We start from the raw sequence: 14,586 nt of genomic DNA on the forward strand, positions 1-14,586 counted from the left end.
TGGTCTAATAAGCCATAAATTTACATTTTTTAAGTTACCCTGTCTGGCCCCCTTAACAAAACGACTGCAATACAATACATACAGCAGTGTAAATGTGTAAAACTGTACAGCTCCAAATATTAATCAGAAGCTGTCATAACAGAAATTAATAAATGGAAGTCCAGAAATTTAACAAGGAATGAAATTTCACAAGCTGTTAAATGACCAGCAAAGATTGCTGGTCATCAATGACCAGATTTAATGATATTTTATAGGGCATCTAACGTAAGTTCAATACTTTTCAATGACATTCTGAAACAAAAATCACTTAACTGACTGTAGGTTTGAGACGTGCTTCAGTTCAAGGTTGGTATTACAGCACTCTTGTCGTGTTTGCTGGGGTGAGAGTCTTGAACTTCAGTTGGTAGTGCAAACACCTCTGGAAAGCATGGGACCTAAAAGGGAAGGGGTAGCAAAGAAAGTACTAATACCCGATAGATACAGCTCTGGGATAAACCTGAAGTTACGATTGCAATTGAGACCATTTCAGCAGGAAAAAAAGCAAATCTTATGTAAGCAAGAATGGAGGATAATGTGGAATATGTCTTATCTTTCAATACCAATCTCTACGTTCTCATCGATGATACTGTGGAATAACTGAGGTTATTGTAATAATTGCCTCTCCATTACACAGTTTTTTGTCTCCATTTGCTTCTTGCTGTCATATACAGTTGCTGACAGGGTGCTAATAAACACTTTCTTGAGTGGCTGCAGCACATCTATCATTCTACTAGCCTGACTCATGAGTGGGTCCACTAGATGCTACCACAATACAAATAAATAATTAAACAATCATGAAAAAATAACAAGACAGCTTGTCGCGATCCTCTATTTATAGCAATAGACATATTACTGGTTTACTTTGTACATAAAATCAGAACTCAGTCTCATTTTTTCCTTTGGTTTGGATTAGCCGACGTGATGGCGCTCTCTATCATTAACATATGGCAAGTTCTTCCTTCAAACACTGACAGTTTAACATATGTTTTGTTTGAGCAATACCAAAAATAAGACAAGAAAATCTGCTTGGCTTTCATTAAGTATATGACACAGCCAGGAATTTTCCTGACAAATAACGAATAGCCTGTAACACCACAAGGTGAACTGTTCATCCAGGCTTTAGCACAACGCTCCGGCGTAGAGGACAGGAAAGCCAACAGCAGCATCTATAGAAGCCATGCCACTGCTGCACCCATTTCACATGCTCTGCTTATCCAAAAGCCCTCTGTCACTTTGTAGCTGGATAATGACTGTAAAGCTGAAAATGCTACAGACCAGGTGTTCTGCTGCCATCTCAGCCTTCAGGCAGGAGCAGGTGAAAGAAGGGAGGAAGGGAAAAAAAGGCCAACTACACACAGTCAGATAAGTCAAAAGAACTGAAACTGAACTTTATTATTTTTTTAAAAAGTATTCTACAATAATGGCTCAGAATACTACCACAACGTACAGGGAACAAGGCAGTGCTCTGGGCTATGACTGTAGATTACTCTACTGTATATATATTTGTAAGAGCTTAAGAAAGGTTGAAGCAGGGCAGTTCAACATTTCTTAAGCACATATTTCATAGTTTTAACATTTTCTAGATGTCTCATAGCAGGATTTATCAAATGCAATGTAGTCACAGAAGTCTTGCATAAATACAAATATCGATACTTTACCTTGAATATTGTATATGATATAAATTCTGCCTTACCTTTAAAAAAATCTCCAGATCATTATGTGACCTGGGAGTCTTTCCTTTTCTTTCTCTTTAAGAGTTTTTAAATATATATATATTTATATATATTTGCTATCATACATCAAAGTATATATGAATCCCATCATTTCTGTTATATTTTCTGCAGACATGGTCTGAAACAAAATCACCAACAACTAAATCAAAAGCTTCCTGGTTAACATAGGAAAGCCAAAGAGGACCTTTCCTCTTTTTTTGCGTTTCAGTACTAGTATTTTTTTAAACTTGTAAGGTTTCTTCATGAACTAGAGGTCCATACATCATTTAAAGCAGTCTTTATAAGCAAATTTACATACTTTGACATGCTTTTGTGAGGCAGTTAGTATCAAAATCCAATAGTATTTCTTACAGAACCATATGACTTTCTGCGATGCAGATATACATTTCATTTCTAAAAAGCCACAGTTCTTTTTCTACATCTGCTCTCATCAAATCCCCAGGATTCATTCATAAAACTGCTGCTGTTCCAAATGCTGATGCTGTTATCCCCGCTGTGGATTAAGATGTACACCCAATCTGGTGACATCATCATGTGGAAGATTGATAAGTACGAAAATACCCTCCCCAAATCCACAGATAGTCTTTTCTATCTCTAAATCCTCATGATTCATGTCACCCAACAGTGCAAAGCGACGAAGACACATCTCTGTGCAGGCTAAGGGTCTTCTTCCATCAAAGGAATCTCTAGGGGAAAAAAAGAAATAGCACTGATTGCTGATTGTAACTTCCCTTTATACTTTTGCAGAGCGTTAGTATTAGCAATTCTACAACAATAAAATGGACATTGCAAAAATCTGAACAAGACATATGGTATCGCCCATTCTACCCACTTACACTCTAACACCTATATGAAAATTAACCTACTGAAACTACCCAGATCTTGTAAAACACGTTAGGCCCATAAACACCTAAATGCAAACATCCTTTCTACTACATCCATCACTGAAACAGCATTCAGAGTAGGCAGGGAGTTTTACTGGCATTATCATAGTTTTTCCCTCCTCCTTCTAGCTGTCCTCTTCCCCTTGTGCTACCACTAAAAATTAGCCGCAACCCTATGAAGCAGGAAGACTTCCTCCACCCAGACCTTTACCTGCACTGAATTTAGGACACTGGGCTTCAGCACTCTGCCTAGTGACTCTCAGTGACTGTGGAGAGCAGGATCAGAGCCACTTCTTCTAAACGCCTCCAAGGAAAGCTATCTAGTTTCCTTAACATGCTGAGCAGCACACCATACAGCTCCGTTAGAACTCAATGAAATTATATCAGTGCATGCTCATGTTCAATTTAAATGCAGACAATAATATATGGCAATGTCCCTTCTCGTACATGGTCCTGTGGTGTCGTGGTTTAGTCAGCCAAAGCCAGCACATGTGGGTACGATCCCCTCATGCTGTGACTCCCGTGTCCATGGCTTAATGCGTACATGCCTCAGACCGAACAGTTTGCTGTATGCACAGACATGATGAGTTTGTTAATAAAGGCTGAATATGAAAACATGATTTGCTTTCCATTTTAAAGAGAAAATCCTGTTCTTTGCTGTGAAAGCCATGGCATGTGAGGGAGTTGTGAGTGCAGGAGTTGAGGAGCAGATGAACAGACCAACGGGCAAGATGATGGTTGGCTTTGCTGCTGTACACAGGTGTTTGCTGACATCCCTGTTGATAAGACTGCTGTTATGGGGTCTGGACAGGAACCTTCTGGCCTGGGATTCAAATCCCTTGCACCACAGCTAGCAAGGACATCACAGACATGAACCTTTATGACCATGGTATGGTTTAAAAATTGTCCAAACTAAGATGTGGACAAAAACATGGAGAAAGTACGAGCAAGTCAGCTGGGTTTATTCCTGCTCTGTCAGTACAAACAAATGATGGCTCTTGTTTATGGACTCACCTATTGCACCTATGCAAGACTCACCATCTGCAATATCGATCCGCGGGCTCGTGGACGCAGCCTCCCCGGCAGTGCTACGGGATACGTCAGTTCGATCTGAACTGGGAAGTGCTGCCGCTTGGCACGCTGGGGAGGGGTACAAACTTTGGAGCAGTTCAGAGGAGCCCGACCTACTGTCACAGGTCTCAAATTCGCTAGGCAGCATGTCTGTAATCCTGGGGCCGGGGTAAGCTGGTGGATTCTGATCTTCTGTCTGGAAAATATGCCCCTGGTCTGTGGTAGCTGAGTATCCGGGTGCCAGAGCATTCAAGCCGCTGCTTACAGCTTCATCGTAGGAAGGCAGCATGACAGGAACGCCATCCACCACCACAAAGTCGGGGTCACCCACGGAGCCCTCCTGGTTGCCTCTATGTCAAACACAGACGAGTTATCACAGAGAGCAGGAGCACGTCAGAAGCACCTCGGAGCAACCCCTGAACTTAAGTAAACACAGCACTTTCTAGTCATGCAAAATGAAGCTACAGGGTCATTAACATTCACAGAAATGTTTGCTTCACGAGGTTGCAAAACTGTTCAAGTTGACAGTCAGGTGGAATCTGTTAGAATCAGAAAAATGAAACCAGTAATGTGAAGAACAATTTTGAGAAGGGAAGGAAAACAGGTGCTTGGAAGAGATAAGGAGCACCATTTGCTGTGCTGTGCACAGTAGGTATCATGGATATAAGATCACAGATGTAGTTCACCAGTCAAAAGTGTCTGAACCCCTGGAAAGATGTGTGCTAGAGCACAAAAGTGTTTACAGCCCTGAGGCACTGAGATGACTACTGCCGGTTAACAGGGCTTTGGTGCCAGATTTGTGGCCTCCTTCAGATCTTACTTTCAAAGGATGAAGGCTTCCTTAACCAGTACTAAGCCGGTTTCTTCTTTAAGAGAAACATTTCTATTAATTGGGAAGGTCTGTTAAACCCTAAAGCATCTGTTTAGTAGCCTATTAAATGCCAGTGTAGTCCTAGCAGGAGGGAATTGGTCCCAGGTACCTTTAGGACATGAAAACGTCTCAAAAGGAGAAGATGGAAAGCCATTTCAATAAGCTAGAAAAGTACGGGCTATAAAGCTATCTGTCGTGCAACCCATTACCCCAAAGATCTTCCTAGTTGTATATGTGTGTGTGTATGTATGTGTATGTGTATGTGTATATGTACTACTCCCCATATACTGTATATATGCACATATATAGGTGTATAAATTTACACATTACTTATATAATCTGTATACTTTTATGTACACATATTTATTTAACATTAAGATCACCAAGTCCTTTCTCCTGCATTGGCTTGGGGACATATTTACTGACACACACCTTTTTCACCTTTTTCTGCATGTGGTAGAATAAAGACATGAGAAAAAGCAAGCGCAGGAGAGGAGAAGTCACACAGTCAAGGTCCATAGCAAACTGAGCAGACTGAAAACTGGAAACAAGTCTAAACCCCGATACGGTACTAGCTTTGCCTAGAACTCAGCATGCCTGCCTTTGTTTTTCCAGCTGTAAGGTGGTAATAATAATCATAATAATAATAATACCCACCTACCAGTCTCATGAGGAGTGCTGTAAGAATCAATGACAAATGCTCATAGCTGCATGGTATTTTATGGAAATAAAGGAAGATGTAGGAAATGTTTATGAATCGTGATGAAAATAATACTCATGAAGGGAAAGCAAACTTTTGATATAAATTTGTCCATAGAGAAAAAAGAAATTTTCTTAAAACTTGCATTACTAAGTCTACAGTAGTTAAAAAACTAATTCCCCCAGCACCTGAAAAATGAGTATTTAAAAATATTGTCAGCTATTTTTACATGCAGAAGCAGCAATTCGCAGTAGCAGGGCTGTAATTACTCCCAAAGCGAATCTGGCAAACTTTGCCTTTTATCTTAGTTGCAGAATGGACTACTGTGGGTTTTTGGGGGTGCCCTTCCACACAGGTGGTTCAGAGACTTCTGCTCAGAGCAGAAGAAGGTATCTGCACGGCTCGTGAGCCACTCCGTCTCCTCAGCAAGGAGTGCTGAGTGTGAAAACTGAATCAAGGCCCTCAGTCTTCGAAAAACCAGAAAACACTACAAACCTTGGAAGGAAATGTGTCTTAAATTTGGTCTGGAACATCCTGGCTAAAATAACCAGTAGCAGTACTAATAAAACGCTGGTAGCAGTAAACGCCACTATTTTCCATGTAGTCAGGAGGGTCTCCTGTGTATTTGGCCAGGTTTGTTCTGTAACAGAAAGGCAATACAAGAGTTGTGTTTGATTATTAACGTTGCTATTTTGTATTAATACTTCAACAATACTTGGAAGTGCCAGTTAGGACAGAACATCTTTTATACGTATGTTCTAAAAACACATGAACCCAATGCCATATACCAAAAGCAACCTTAACGTTAAGCTGCCACAGGGGCTGGACCTTGCTATTTCCCCTTGACTTTTTTTTTGTATGTACAATCATGATCTTAGGTTACATAAATATAAAAATACGCAGAAGATGTTAAAGAATACATTTGAAGAGCTAACGAATGAAATGGTTTAGGATCATTCAGGATCTTGGAATTTAACAGCATCTTAAAAATCAATGTTCATCACTTCACCATAAAACAGATGAACTTCATCAGGCATTACAGACCAGCAAATTTGCTCTAAAAAAGAGGGACTATAAGAGGATAGAAGTAATGCCACTGCTGCTCCCTCACCTGTTTTGACACAGTATACTTGGTAGGAGGGGAACCACTCTCCGTACTGGCAGGTGATGTACTTGTAGTCGTTGGTGAGGGTGTAACCAGGATCACAGTAAAACTCCACCACCGTCCCGTGGTTGTAACGCTCGCAAGGCCGCGGGTGGCAGATGTAGTCTCCGTGACTCACCATTGGAGGTAGTGGACAAACTTGGGCAAATAAAGAGAAAAGGAGAAAGACATTAATGCCAGCAACCCACCGCTGGGTAGCTTCAGTGTGTCAAGATGCACAGGGCATGCTTCAGGCTCCCTTTCAGGCTCCCTGCAGTTTTGGGTTTGTCTCAGCAGTCCCAGACCGCTGCTGCTGGGAGGCCGGGCGCCCATCTGCACCAGCGGATGGATGCACATACCTCCCGCATGGCGACAGGCGCCGGGGCCGCTTTCGGTTCCCACCGACACCAGCGAGCTCTGCTGTCACCGGCTTGTTTAAAGGTCTGAGAGATGGGATCTGGGAAGCTCCCCATCCTCTGGGGGAAGGGGAGGGCAAGAGGAAAGCAAAAGGGGACAGGTATGCCTATAAGATGGCTATATGGGCATGGAGGGGGACAGTCAAAATAAGGAGAATCCCTCTCCTTATCAAGCCTCTCAAATTCAGCCGTAACGTCCTATTTTTTGTTTCATTAACATAATTAAATGGTTATATGCACTAATTAATTTTCTAAGTATTCACTTTTAAAAATAAGTTTGCCATCAGCAAGAGATGCACAGCACACAACGTTGCTTAAGCACCTCCAGTCTGTACCGCTGTAATATGATTAAGTTGAGCTTAAATGCCACGGGTGTTATTTGTGTTTTGTTCTCTCTGAACAGCCTGACTGATCTCAGTGGGATTGCTGGTGGAGTGAGGTCTTAAATGTAACAGAGGCTGAGCCTGTGTTAATTAAGTACAGTGGTTTACATAAGGTTAGGTAAATAACAGAGAATTGCAATATAAACATGTGGAACTTTTATTGTAGGCCCTGAAATGAAAAGGAATGTCCTCTCACATGGCTGGGCAGATGAACTCAATGGAGAACCGAGGGAGCACTCTCTAGCAGGGAAAGCAGCTCGCAAGCAGTATTTTTACAAAAGAGGAAACTTTTCCACTGAGTAAGTGTTAGTTGATTACTATTTTCTTAAGTGCTTCTAACACAGAGGAAAAAAGCCCTACAAAGTGTAATGATGTCTCAAATGGCTACATACTGACCCAAAATGGGCTTAAATTACTGGATGGCTTGTTTTATTTCCCTTCAGAGGCAATAACTAACTGGCTCAGTGCCCCATCTACAGGCTGTTCCCTTCACATCATGCCTCCCTCACGCAGGCAAGACCTACTGCATTGATTTAAATAATGAAAATGCCATCTCTCGGAAGAAGAGTCTGCTCAGAAATTACAATTCAGCTGCTTCTCTCTGTGAATCTTGTTCCATGAATAATGCATTTCATAAAAAAATACACAAGATATTAAATGAATCTTCAAGAGAGGCTGATTACAATGTGCAGCAATGTCTATTCCCCATCCCCTGGAGACATGGTTTTGTTTGCATTTTCACTGGCAAGGCTTAATAATAACTTGAAATCAGAGCAAGTAATTCACATAAAAATTCACATCCTCAATACTCTGCATACTTTCCAAAGTCTCTGGGCCCACAAGAAAGAGGAATGCTTTACTGGGAAGTCAACCCAAGACTGAAAACAATTTTCTTAAGACTAAGGCAAAGGTGTCAGTCTGAAATAGTAGGAAAGCACCTTTTGTCTTTATCAGGGATCATTCTTCTCTTAAAAAGAAAATGATCAGTGAAAGCAACGATTCTGGCCCGCCATAAGGAAACCTGGTATATTTTTATTATCTACGCTTAGAGCATGAGAACAAAGGAAGACAATTTAAGCTTCTTTGCAACTGAGTTTTGCCAAACTACAGCAGGCTGCAAGAGTTGTGTAGATGCCCAGTACCTTTCTAGCAATGAGCAAGTGGAGCACACCTTATCACAAAGAGCAACACTCAGAGAAATGGATTTTCCTCTCCAGCAATGTACCTGCTACCCTTCCCTAACCTCTTAATGTCATTAAGAGCCAAAGCAGCCTGCTGAATAAGAAAAGCCTCAAAGTTGGTGTCCCAGCAATGTGGATCAGCTCAGGAACGACACATTTCCAGGCAGATTAAAACCAATACACTGGGGGGACAACCGAGATATGGAGCTGGCAGTCTGTTTACAAATGGAGATGTATTTTATAAAACCTGAAAACAGGAGCATCACTCTTTGTGTGGGATACGTCCTCAGTCTAAAAAAGAGTGCAAACCCTTCCACTGACACCCTCCATATTTCAAGGGAAATGCTCATATATTGGTGCTGCCTGGAAACTTCTGCAAACATTTCTTTAATGCACTGCTGAGCATTAGTTATGAATTAGAGTCGAATTTTAAGTGGTCGCACCTGCCAACAGCTCTTGCATTAAACACTCTTACAACCAGCAGATGCAATAGAGCGGGTTTGAGAATGAGGGCGTTTAGCTCAATTGAAACAGTGCTTCATTCTTACATCAGCTGGACTGTCAGAGTCAGGGGTTCTCATTCACTTGGGGTATTCCTCACCACCTCCTGTGAACTTTACGTTCATCCAGTTTCAGGATCCCTCAATATTTGCATGGGCAACCTGGCCCCCATGTACAATCAGTAACGCTCGCGTTTGGAGCCTCTTTTTCCAAGTCAAATGAGATTACATCACAAACAACCAAAAAACTCGCTTTGAGCTCTGGGCAGATAGTCGTTCACCCAGTCCCTTTCTCAACTCAGCCCATTCCTGTGGTCATCCTGGCCCAAGATCCTTTAAAGTCAGTGGAAGGACAGCCATGAAGTGGCCTTAGTTTTGATCACAGAAAAGCAAGATTATGAAAGTCTGTAGGGCTGAACACTCTTGGCTCCTAAAGACAGAAGATTTTTAGTGCAGACCTAGTCATCTTACGGGGTCAGATCCTTTATTTATGCTAGATACCAGTTTATGATACTGGTTACACAGATTAAAGGAATGTGCCAGATCAAATATGAAAGAAAATTCACGTGGCAAACCTAAGCCCACTGAAGTTTTCTAGGAAAGTTAAAATTCTAGCGTTCCCAGTGCTCAACCCTAATTGTATTTGGAAATTACAGGCCATGGACTTCAGGCAAATGCATCAAACTCACAGAACGAAAATAGCCACAAACTGTTTAAAATAAAAGTGTATCTGATAAGTACATTTCCACTGTCAAAGCCAACAGCAGTATGAACAATAAATAATCATAGAAACAAGTGAATTCTACTTCAGGAAGTTCTCACAGCTTAAAAAGAGCCCTAGGTGCTGTTCTTAAATATGACACCAAATCTTTCCTACCAATAGCTTTCAGCATCTTCACTTCATAAGGCTTTTGAGACTTTAATGCGCTAGTTACAACATCCAGCATGGATAATCCAGTAGTATCTTCTGACGGCCATCATTAAAAGACCACATGTGTGTGTCCTTAACTTTGGAGCTTGCCAGAGGGATGGACATAATTCAGGCAGTGTCCACTGGTGGTTCTGCAGCACGTGATCCTGGGTCTCCGGATCTGACTTTGTAGAGCAATTGGCCACAGACTGTGAGGGGACATCCAGGAACTTTACAGCTCAGCATTCTCAGCTGAAAAGCTGAATCGTTCATTAAAAAGAAAGAACAAGTGTGTTTATATGGCAAACAAATCCCTTCCGGGATGCTCAAGGAAGCTGAAGGGAGGAATTCCTGATTTGATTTGGCGGACTTCCCCGCCTGCTCTTAGGAGCTGCTGGAGCTGAGGGCTCTCCTCTGCGATCATCTATGGGCTTTCTGCTCCGACTGATTTTAATGAAGGATTAGCACTCTCAAGATGAGCTTAAAACCTGGCGAGTCGAGCCTTGTGTTACGAACGCTGTCACACGCTGGCTTGGAGCAGAGGCAAAGGCAGGTCTGCCCCACGGCGTGCCCCCTCCATCGCAGCCTCCGCAGTGCAACAGCCGCATCCCTTGGACCAGGGTCACAGCGAGGGTGACGCAGGCTGCGGGCACTTACTGCCCAGACACTGGAGGAATAAATGGGGTTCACCCAGTAATTTTTCCTACCCGTTACGGTCAAGAAGATTTTAAAACTCTGCCCAGAGGATGCTGCAGTAATTCTGCACTGTTGACACTTGAACTCTAGGAGGGACGGAAGATTTTTTGGTGTTAGCGTATTCTCAAGTAACATTGATGGCACAGAAAAAAGATGTCACGTCACTTTTTAAACGCCACTCGTAGAGAGATAACAGTGGAGCTACAGATATTTACAGTGCTCAAAACCTTCTTTTTAGTCAATCAGTTCAATGGCTAGTCAGTTTAGTCTTTGGTCAAAGTAGGTGGGAGGTAAATTATTCAGGTTTTGACCAGCTTTTGTACGTGAGCCAAAAACTAAAAGCACAAATGTCTTGAAATTCAGGGCACTTTGACTTATAAAAAAGGGGTAGGAATAAGCAAGAAGCTTATTTTCCACCTGTGATATTTTGCATAGTGTGTTTTTTCTCTAGCTACTAGTCTGCCTTTCATGTGGGACATTAGTTGCTCGGTTAGCTGGGTTAGCAGAAAAACCCAGTGTAAGGCCAGCCGTTTTCTGTTCGACACAGGGATGGACAGGGTTAGCGACATTTGCACCTCATCAAAAATAACGCTTCTTCCAAACACACCGTGAATGCCTGCTCATTATGCAAAGAGTGAGAAAAGATTAAGACGAAACTTCATGATGAGAAAGACACGGATAAAAAACTGCCAGTTCCAATGTGCAGGGGAAACACTGGTGTGTCTCGCTAGACAGTAATCAGAGAGGTGGCCACCCTGTCTGGTTTGTGCACCAATTGGAAGAGAACAGAGCTTCTCCTGACCTTCATTTGTCGTTCTTGTACATATCAGGACACTAACTAACACCAGAAATCTGGACACCTGTCATCTGGCTACTGATTCCAACCGATGTTTAATTTGAGCCATGATTTACTCCATGAGACCGCAACAGTATACGTCCCAGCAGGTCTGACTCTTCCCATCTAGGGTGGCCTGGTCCCCACCTGAGGCTTTACCATCTAGCTTCTGGGGCCTCAGTAAAGATCCTTTTCCATATATTGCCTTTGTACAAACACATGCTTGGGTATGAAGGATCTCTAAATTCACTTTTTTACAGGAACATAGAAGATGAAGATTATGTTTGTTCCTTTTCCTGCTTCTTTATGAACACTGTTCTAATGAAACTTGGTTCCTCGGTTACTTCAGTATCATCACCCTTCAGAATAAAATAAATACTCAACCAAGAAGCCTTTCTTTCAGATACCTCAACAATTCCTGTCCAGTTCACCTGACAGACCTGGCCTTTTCCACAGGTATTACCAGCATGTTCACAGAAGAACATGATTTTTCTGCCTAGTATTTCATGTCACTGTGCTCTTTCTGATTTCAAGCTCCTTGTCCTCTCACATACACATAACAACAATTATAAAATAGTCAGTATGGAGGGGAATGTAATGCCTATATCCTATATGCAGTTGATGGAACACCGGTATTAGCATCTTTCACAAAGCAAAATGTTTCTTAATAGTTATGAGTTTGTAAAAAACAACGAACAAAAAGAAAATAAATCAGTGGTGGTCAAAAAAAGCGCAGCTGTTAGTTGTGGATTTTTAAACCCTAAAGACACTACACTATTTAGAGAATTTACCGATTTATTTGTTAGCCAAAAAGATCTCAAGACAAAAACTGGTAGACAAAAACTGGTATTTCTAGTGCAGTATCGAACAGGGAAATTCATGGGGAAAAGGGGAGTGGATGGCCAACAGGAAGAGGAGGCAAAGGAAATTACTTCTTCACTTTAAAAAATAAAAAAAAATGTTTTTTTCTATTCTATACTTAGATTTCAATTTATACTAATGTAAAAAACCAAAAGTATTTTAATTCTAAAATTGCAAAACAGAAATTCCCATTAAATTGTCCAGTATTATAAGTAAGATGGAAAAAAAACTATTGGACTCAACCACTCATATCCAGTTGAGAGCTTGAAGAAGAAATTAAGAGGTTTGTAAAAGGAAGGAAGTTGTAAACCCAGTTGCTTTAAAATAAGCCCTGTCAAAACATCTCAGTCTAGAACAGCTGCTTAACAAGAATTTATTTCTAATGCCAGTCTTCGGAAATGTAAGTAGAACAGGAAGCATTACTAGAATAACTTTTCATTTATCGTGAACATCAGCTTAACAATATCCTAATCATACATTCCTATAACAAATGGTGCCAGCATTGTGAAGGGAGACTTAGTGCATATTATAGCTGTACTGGAACAAGTGAGAAAAACCTTGAGGCCATTGAATTTGTGTTTTGAAAGTGAAGACATGCTTTAAGGAACTTTTCTGATTACTCATTCCCACAGCAAAACAACAGCACCAATAGTAATATCAGAATTGAAAATTTAGTGGAAACAACTAAGTGAGCACTAATATATAAAGTAACTCCTATTAAGCCTTACAGTAGACATGACTTAAAGTGCTTATATTGATCTCTGAAGTTGCCAGCAAATTTATTTCTTGAAAGCCTACGGCAGGAATTATTAAAAATATGGTATTCTTAGCCAATAATTTCCAAATTCTTTTCAATCTTAACCTTGTGGGTTTTTTTTGTTTTGGGGGGTTTTTTTGTTTGTTTTGTTTTTTTGGTTTGGTTTGGTTTGGTTTGGTTTTTTGTTTTTTTTTTTTTTTTTAATGGTTGGACTTGATGATCTTACATGTCTTTTCCAACCTTAGTGATTCTGTGATTCTGTGATTCTCAGTCACTTAACCTTCACAATGCCACTTACATGTTTTCTTCTGGAAAGACACCTAACAGTTGTCTTTTGACATCCAACGCAACTTCCTTCCATTCAGGAAGTCAGTGCCCAAGCAGCTAGGAACATACCCCAGGTCCCATGGCTCCGGAGCCGCTTGCTCTACCCCTAGACAACCACCCCTGGGTAATTCTGTACCAGCTACAATGGTGAGGTAAGCCTTCCAATGTGCACACAGCGAGAAGCACTTTTCACCTTCTACAAAGCGTGAAATGAATTGAATAATTAAGTTTTTAATGAAAAGCTGCTTCTCTGGTCTAGCTTTGACAAACACCATCTTGCTGAAAATTGCTATCACTGACACCAGCTGTATGAGCCTACATGAAACAGTATAAAACTAGTTTCAAGCATGTTTTAATAACAGTTTAACATTAGCTGATTCCTAAATGGAAACAGAAGGTGATTTACAACCACTTATCATCCACAGAGCTTCCTTGTTACTGGAGTTACAAATTACGGAGCCCGTGTTGCAGTTCCAGTCAGCTGAGCTCCTACAGGAGCCTCACACCGAATTCACACTCATCCTCAACAATCCTGCCGTTCCCAGCACCGCAACCTGTGAAACATTGATCATAATGCCAAAGTCTTTAGTTTCAAATGCTTTTCACAACAGATATGGGATGAAACGCACCCCAAGTGATCTCTCTCCTATAAATTATAAGTTAAAAAGTGCAATTTTCATTTAAACTACAAAAAATTGATAACGAGTTTGCAGCAATATAGAGCTAGGAGTTCTTTTAGCAAGAAGCCCATATTATCTTTAAGGAAATATTTATACTCATTATTCACATGGGAGTGCTTGGAGCACTGTGGTCTCATTTACAGCTGATCATTTTAGCTTTCTTCATCACGTGCTTCTAGTTTTGTTTCTTCCTTTTCTCATGAGTGGTTGACTTTATGATCAGTAATGGTCTTTTGGGGACTTTGAGAAGCAGATGCTGGGGACTGCATAGACACCTAACAGGAAGGAATCAGAGAGCTTCAAAATAAGTCAAGGCTTGGGTATTTGACAGGCAGCACAGGATAACCCCAGACCTGGAAAAGGCTGAAGCGCTTAGAAGTAGATCAGAGGTGGAGAAGGGAGAGAGAGCTGTTGGGAAGCTGGCTAACAAAACCAGACAGGTAAAAGCACCTGCCAGGGATGTCTGAAGAAGCCAGTGCCAACTGTGAGCTGGACATATCAGTGTTTTTACGCTATTTTAATCCCTCTTGCTTTACTAGCTTTTCCCTCTTTGTTTATAAGCAAGAATCCCTTGAGCCTGTGTGGTGTCACCTACACT

General features: G+C 41.2%; 1 protein-coding gene across 1 annotated transcript in view; it reads right to left on the minus strand.

Moving 5' to 3' along the window:
* Window positions 1-2,429: 2,429 nt before the first annotated feature.
* The window catches only part of SUSD4 (sushi domain containing 4), a 30,485-nt gene continuing 18,328 nt past the window's right edge, over window positions 2,430-14,586 (minus strand). The window contains exons 5-8 of the mRNA XM_009810539.2: window positions 6,410-6,601; window positions 5,794-5,938; window positions 3,695-4,077; window positions 2,430-2,458 (exon numbers count right to left, since the gene is read on the minus strand). Coding sequence (XP_009808841.2) covers window positions 2,430-2,458; window positions 3,695-4,077; window positions 5,794-5,938; window positions 6,410-6,601 — 749 coding nt within the window. The remainder of the gene's footprint in view (window positions 2,459-3,694; window positions 4,078-5,793; window positions 5,939-6,409; window positions 6,602-14,586) is intronic.

This window comes from Gavia stellata, chromosome 2 (assembly GCF_030936135.1).
Source record: "Gavia stellata isolate bGavSte3 chromosome 2, bGavSte3.hap2, whole genome shotgun sequence".
NCBI lineage: Eukaryota > Metazoa > Chordata > Aves > Gaviiformes > Gaviidae > Gavia > Gavia stellata.